Raw genomic sequence first — 7,411 nt, 5'->3', positions numbered from 1 at the left:
GAGCAGTGGACTAGGTGGCTCTTTGGTACCCTGGGGGAGGGGTGTGAAATTATGAGAATGTGGCTGTTCGTAATGAATCACTTCATCTAGAGAACTATGAGAGCATTTTAGAGTAGTGAGCTTGAAAAAACACTGGGTGAGGGCCCCCACATTATTTCTATGTGTGCACTTAATGTTTCTAGCAAGGAGATGGATTTTAGAGCCAGAAAGAATTGTCTGGAATCATTTATCCTTCTGTTGTTGCAAAAATAAATTAGCAAGTCAACGCCCCGTTATTTATTTCTCCCTAACACACTGATAGAGAAACTGCTCCCTGTCATCACAACGCAGAGTCATCCATTGTGATGATTTTATTCAACCTGATTGTTTACTGCGGTTTTTGTATCAGAATGAGCAAAGCCTGCCTTCAGAGTAGGCAGTAAGAGTTAACTCTGCCTGCTGTGTTTCATCTTTCTAATAGGAGCACTTTAGCAATGCTAATCAGTTGAACTGATTTTCTGTTTTGATTTTTCCATCATAATTAAGTGAATGATATGGAATGCAATCAAGTTTGACACTAGGGGGTTCATGCAAATGACTACTTTTTATGTTCAAAATTTTGTTAAATGTAACCACAAGGAACGTTATTTGAAGGCCAAGACTGGGTGGGTAGGGGTAGTTTAACAACCAATTTAGAGTTTTGAATATTTTTAAAATGTTTCAAGAAGGCATATCTGTGTTGCCTTTTTTTTCAATTGAAATAATGCTATTTTTAAAGGATTGTATTTTGTTTTCATGTACACCCTAAAGTGGAAAGATTATAGTCTCAGACAAGATGATACAGTTTAAAAGAGAAATGAAGAAAAATGTTCATGGAACTTTCTTCCTTCAGGGTAGACACAAAGAAAAAAAGGTACACACATTTATTCCTCAGAGCCTATGAAAGAAAACAATCAAATAGGGAAAGAGTACATGAAATGCCCTATCCACTTGTTTTGATTGCCTATCAGTGACAAGACAAACAAAAGGAAGGACCGCCCATGTTTCTGAATATAGGGAAGTGTGGCATTTCTACACTCCTTTATAGCTCATTGGCACATTTGTGAAATGTCTTCTCCCCCTACCGTGTATAATATTCAAATTGTTTTCTCAAGTGATTTTAATCACTTTGTGTGAATTTGCACCTTCCCTTCTTGATCTGGCAATGTTTTGCTTTGAACATTATATACTTTAATGTAGATTGTTCTACAACCCAGTTAATTTGCTAATTTTGATTTGGGAATAAGGCTGAGCGACGTGTATTCAATTTTGTTACAAATGTGCTGATATTCTCCCTTCCATGAATACCACCAGCAACTTTGGAATGCAGTTTGATTTTTCTCTGTGCTGAATTTCAGAAGCAATAAGAAGATGACCAAATTCTGCTTTTTCTTTTTTTTCTCTGTCATCCCTGTAGAAAAGTTAAAGCCTTCACCAGGCAGTGCATCAGGTGCAAAGCAAAAAGAGATACCAAATTCATGCTAAAATGTTCGCATTCAAAGACAACAGACTCTTCCCTTTTCTTGGCAGTTTGATTCATTGCTTCCAGCAGTTTCCAACTTTGTACAGACTAAACATTTCTAATTGGGAAATGGATGGGTTGAGTCTGAGATGGTGACTCAGGATATAAACTTTCCAATTTGGGATAATTGTTTGTGAGTGGATGGCAGATTACTGCTGACTGGCTCTTGTTTTGTCTCTGAGGAAAGGATGAAAGTTAAGATGCATACTTCATACTTCGTTGAAACAGAATATTTACCTGGTATAGATAAGGCAATGAGACTGAGATATTTGCCATGCTTATTTGTTACAACCAAATATAGTATATGAAGGGATTACTTTTTTGATGGATGAGGAAGACATTACAATATATGATGTGTCTTCAGCTGTGAAATGGGGATGGTAAAAATGCCTACTTAAGTTACTGTGTGGATTAAATAGATAATTCACGTGAAAGGTTCGGTACTGTGCCTGGCACACAGTAACCAGTCAGGAAATGATAGCTGTTGTTGTTTATCATTATCATTACTTTTTATTTATTACTGTTAAGCACAGTAGCTTCTTTAATTATATAATGTTAAGCTTCAGATTTTACAACTTCATGATGATTAGCCTGTGAGAAACATCTCTAATTTGAATTAATTTATAAGCCATATTTTGGCTAGTCATTTATGCTTTGTATGTTGGAATTACTTTGTGATGATTAGAATCCCCCTTTTAAAGATTTTACTACTTCTCATAGTGGCTTACACTATCTTTTAATTATCCTGTGAATTCATGACATTTATCCATATTCCAAATCAAACATTTTCTTTTGTTTTGGCCTTTGTGAATTAGGGATAGATAACCTGTCATAACTGGAGAAGGAAATACTCCAGTATTCTTGCCTGGGAAATCCCATAGACAGAGGTGCCTGGTGGGCTACAGTACTAATACACTATATATACTTGTGCTTATAAACAGTTTTGATTTTAAAGAATTTAATGTTTCTTCATTGTTCTGTTTTCTTGAATTTGAAGGATAAACTGTTTCCTAAGGTTCAGTGTTTGCCAGTATTGTTGTTTATTACTTATTTAAGATAAACTTGCCTTTTAAAACCCCAAGATTATCATTCAATAAATTTTGTTCCCAGATACTAAAACCCGGTAACCTCATGGTGTGGAAAGTTAGTATAACTTCTCAGAATGCCAGCTCTCACCCAGAAAGTAACTGCTGGGCCCCATAATCTGGTCAATTTTCACTAGTTTCACTGGTTTACCAACAGGAAGGCTAATGCTTGCTTTCTCTTTAATTTGCAAATGGATCACCTTTTTGGAGGGAGTTGTGTGGCATGTGGGATCTTACTTTCCTGACTAAGGATCAACCCTCCGTCCCCTTCACTGCCCACCCCTTGCGTTAGAAGTGCTGATTCCTAGCAACTGAACTGCCAGGGAGGTCCTGGGTCAGCTATTTCTAATTCCATGTCTATTTTTATAATTATTATATGAAGCCATTTTATATAGTGAGACACACTTTTCCTCCTCATTAAATGGTGCCAAGTCCCCTCCACCACGGCCCTGCCCTGCCTCTCAGGAGGAGAGCTTCTGTGTTTCCATCTCCATGAGTGGCTCACCCTCCGCTCAAGGGGCTGTAACAGGCATCCTTTCTTGCTCTGACTCCCACATTCAGTCACCAAATCCTGTCCATTCACCTCCTGAAAAACTCCCAGATTCACTCAGCTCCCTGCACCCCCAGTGTTACTTCTGTATTTCAGCCTCAGTCGCCTCTCAACTGACCTCCCTCTAATAGTCTCCCCCTGCGGTTCATGCTCCCCCTGCAGCCAGTAATCTTTCTTATGTCACCCTGTACCCTTCCCTAGCTCTCTGTAATCCTTGGATGAGGTTCACATACTTTGCTATGTCTTATAAAATCCATGGTGATGTGCCCCCCACGCCCCACATCTTTCTCCAGCTGAGCTCATTTGAGCTCATTAAGGGTGCCTGATCCTCCCTCACCTCTGTCCCCTCTGCCTTGAACATTCTCCTCCCTCTTCTTATCTCCTTTGTGGGCTTAACTCTTTTGTAGATGTGTTGCTATTTGTTTTCCCCCTTTTGGTCTTTCCTCCTCTCAACAATAATACCAGGTTCATGTTTTTCTAATACTGACCTCCAAACAGCTTTACACTTTCTACCTGTACACCTATGTAGAAACCTCTATAAAACAGCTGGGTTAGTCTCTGTTCAGCAGATGGTGGACAGAAGCACTCAGTATAAGAAATGTGCGTCGCGATTACTGAATTATAAAGGTCGTAGTGGGCAGGGACGAGAACTGGATCTGCGTTTTACGTCCAGTGTTTGCGCAGTGCCTAGGACAGAGTGGCCATTCAGTGAACATTGAATGAATTACTGAATGACCCTCAGTTTAAGCCTGAGGTGCCTCTCTCTTGAGTCAATGGACCTTCTGTTCCATTATTTATCCTCTAGGACAAAGGAGGTCAGATTCCTCTGTGTGCCCTCTCCTTCCAGAAGGGAAATATGCCTGCTGAGAGAATCTGGAAGCCTGTGTTGCCCTGAGTTGTTCTGGTAGATTCCTTTAATGTCGGCTGGCATGGATGAGAAGGTCTTTTGTTATGGTGGCAATTAATGATGATTTGCACTTTTTAGTAATTTACAAAATAGTGGCCATCCTGACAACATAAGAAATATCTCTCTCTCCTGGACCATGAAAGCTGGTGACCCATCTATTTAAATCTAAGACTCATTATTCATGTTTCAGCCCTAGTGACAACTGGCACTTTATAGTTACTATACTGAAAAGAATTCTTTGGGTGTCATTTTAATGCATCTTTAATTTGAATTTCTTTTTCTTGTAGGTTGTTCTTCAGGAACAATGGTTATTTCCTCGAATTCATGCCTGGGCTTTATCTGTTTATTGTTATGCCACTGGATCAGGATGGCATCATCTCTGAACCTTGAAGATCCCAATGTGTGTAGCCACTGGGAAAGGTAATAATTTTGAGAAATAATATTTCTCAGTAGTCTGAGAAATAATTTCTGATAGATTCCTTTGTATGCTATCAATATCAGTACCACATATAAAATTAGAATTTGAGAAGAGATTATAAAATTGCTTTCATGTAAAAATCTTTCATTATATGTAATAAATTAGATAGTATAATTCACCTTGGTCTTAGAGAGTGTATGTTATGTATTTTAAACTTGAGATATTGATTCTAACACAGGTGCATTTGTAAAAGAGGGGAAAACATTATAGATTCATAGATCGATTAAAATGATCTCCTTGAGGTCTTACCTCTGCTCTATATCTATTTGCAATAATTTGGTGGAGCTGAACTTATGGACATATGGATTATGGTGGAGTTCCTACTTATGCATGGGAATCAATGAGAGAGCAGTGAAAGACAGTGTGGAATAATGTCCTAGAGCGTTGAAATGAATGGCATAAAAAGTTGTGTGGCAGGTGACCTGAAAGGAAAGACTTGATGTCTGGAGGAACTGGCTAGGCTGCGTGGAAGTAGTGTCACCCGAGATGTCCTTGAAGACTTGAATAAGACCAGTGGATGACAGTGACTGGCAGGGGTTCTAGGATGGAGGGGAGTTTGAAACCAGTGCCAGGCAGACCACTAAGGACTGTACCCAGTAAGTCTAGCGTCAGTACAATACAGGAGGAGAGCAAGATTGACTACATTATATGAAAGCAAATGATGTCATCTCCAGATCTGGGTTAACTTACAGTCCCTTTTGGAACCCAGAAATGGCGCAAACTATCTAGTGATACTGAAGTGCAGTCAAATGCAGTTTACTCTGTTACTTGTCCTCCTAAAAAAGTGTGTACATGTTTCTTTATCCAAAATGAACATTGCACTTGCAGGTTTTTCAAACAAATAGAAGGTGTCAAGTACTAGAGAGTAGTATGTAGTTGTAATAGCTGTAAATAGAACGACATTGAACTCTTAGTCTCTTTCTCCTGTCACCCTCAGTACCAAGAAGAGTACAGCACGGAGCATACATTTCAGTCACTGTGTCACCCGCTGGAAGGATGCTCAAAGCTCAGAGTTTTTCCAGCATGGCAGCTATATTATTCTAGGGCACACTGACTCCTCATTCACAGTGTTAGTTTTCAGTGAGGGCTCATCCCCATCTCTGCTGGCAGTATTATGGCGGAGTAACAAAACGTATTGTCCTGATTGATCAATAGAGTCTTCTATCATTATGAAACTTTAAGTGGAAATATGTATATGTAATAAAGTTCTATATATTTGACATTAACTATATTATACAGAATTTAAGAGGAGGGAATGCCTATTATCTTTATAATTTTCATAGAACTTCCCATAAAACATTTCAGCAAAGTATGTAATACATAGGACTATAGTAATAAAAATAAATTGATGAATACATGACCAAGAACATATCAAATTTAGAAAAGGGAGAGTCCATTGGTAGTTGAACATCTTAGAGGATGATAGCTTTGAAATGTGAGAAAAAATCAAATTTGTTAGGTACTGTGAAATAAAAATCAAGAGATCTTGGTAATACATTAACTATGGATGTGAAAGAGGCCGAAAAGGCAGAGATTTAGAACCTGCTGTGTGGAAGAGTGGGCGTGTCATTGGACATTGTTGTTGTTGAGTTGCTAAGTCATGTTTGACTCTTTGTGACCCCATGAGCTGTACCACGCCAGGCTTCCCTGTCCTTCACTATCTCCTGGAGTTTGCTCAAACTCGTGTCTGTTGCGTCAGTGATCACATATGGAAAGATAAAAGGAAGAGAGTTGATTTGACAGGGAAGAGATTAGTGTGGTTTTGTCACGTTGTGTTGATAAGATCAATCTGAAATATGGGCCTGGATGAATGTTTAACTTTTCATTTAAAGAAAACATGAAAAAGATACTTCCCCTGGTTTGTTTTTACATTGCCCTATTTTATAATTGTCATGGACAAAAAGGCCTTATTAAATATAAGAAAGAGTACTGGCTTAGAATAACCCTGTTTTTTGTTTTTTTGTTTTTATTGAAGGAGTCCAATGATCTTGCATGAGTCTCTCTTTTTTTTTTTTAATGAATGAATGAATTTATTTATTTTTGGCTGTTCTGGCTCTTTGTTGCTGCCTGTGGGCTTTCTGTAGTTGTGGTGAGCAGGGGAGACTCTAAGCCTAACATAATTTCACTGTTGTACAAGTGATTGGAGTAACGGAGAAAATACTAATGGGGAAGGAAATTAAATATGAAAAAATAGGAAAATGATGGAGATTTTCTCCTGCCTATATTTTTGCTATGAGCTACTAAAAAGAAAAAGTTGTCAGCTACAATCTTCTCATTGATAAATTTTCTGTTATATGGCTAGATAATGATTCTTTGAAGAAAGGTTAAAGAAAAGTAGAATTTGTTTTATAAGAATGGAGAAAAAGAATATAAATTAAAATGAACAGATAAAGGTGCAGGTGACAGATTCTCCTATATTTTCAAAAACTGAAATGAATTTGAATTGAAATGGGGAGATGAAGATGAGTTTCAGGGACAAAATTTTTGGTAGTAAGACCTAGTAGTACTCATTGCAGATTTTCCTTATACTAAAACCCACCTGTCACCAGTGGTTCCGAGCCATGGAATCACCTGCAGTCTCGCTCCCCAGAGTGGAGTCTGTGGAGCTGTGGTGGCAGGAACCTCAGCTGGGAGCTTTTTGGAATTGCAGACTCTTGGGTCCCTCCCCAGACCTACTGAATCATTTATTTTCAAATAAAAGTATACTTTGTTTTAAGGCAGCAATTGTGAGTCCTAGAAGTTGTGTCCAACTCTTTGCAACCCCATGGCCTGTATAGTCCATGGAATTCTCCAGGCCAGGATACTGGAGTGGGTAGCCTTTCCCGTCTCAAGAGGATCTTCCCAACTTGGA

General features: G+C 38.6%; 1 protein-coding gene across 1 annotated transcript in view; it reads left to right on the top strand.

The window, feature by feature from the left end:
- Window positions 1-4,375: 4,375 nt before the first annotated feature.
- The window catches only part of MEGF10 (multiple EGF like domains 10), a 130,906-nt gene continuing 127,870 nt past the window's right edge, over window positions 4,376-7,411 (top strand). The window contains exon 1 of the mRNA XM_061150864.1: window positions 4,376-4,502. Within this exon, the coding sequence (XP_061006847.1) occupies window positions 4,387-4,502 (116 nt within the window). The 5' untranslated portion in view covers window positions 4,376-4,386. The remainder of the gene's footprint in view (window positions 4,503-7,411) is intronic.

The sequence above is a fragment of the Dama dama genome, chromosome 9 (assembly GCF_033118175.1).
Source record: "Dama dama isolate Ldn47 chromosome 9, ASM3311817v1, whole genome shotgun sequence".
Classification (NCBI taxonomy): Eukaryota; Metazoa; Chordata; class Mammalia; order Artiodactyla; family Cervidae; genus Dama; species Dama dama.
The sequence above is the reverse complement of the archived record's forward strand: the minus strand, read 5'-3'. Positions and strand labels throughout refer to the sequence as shown.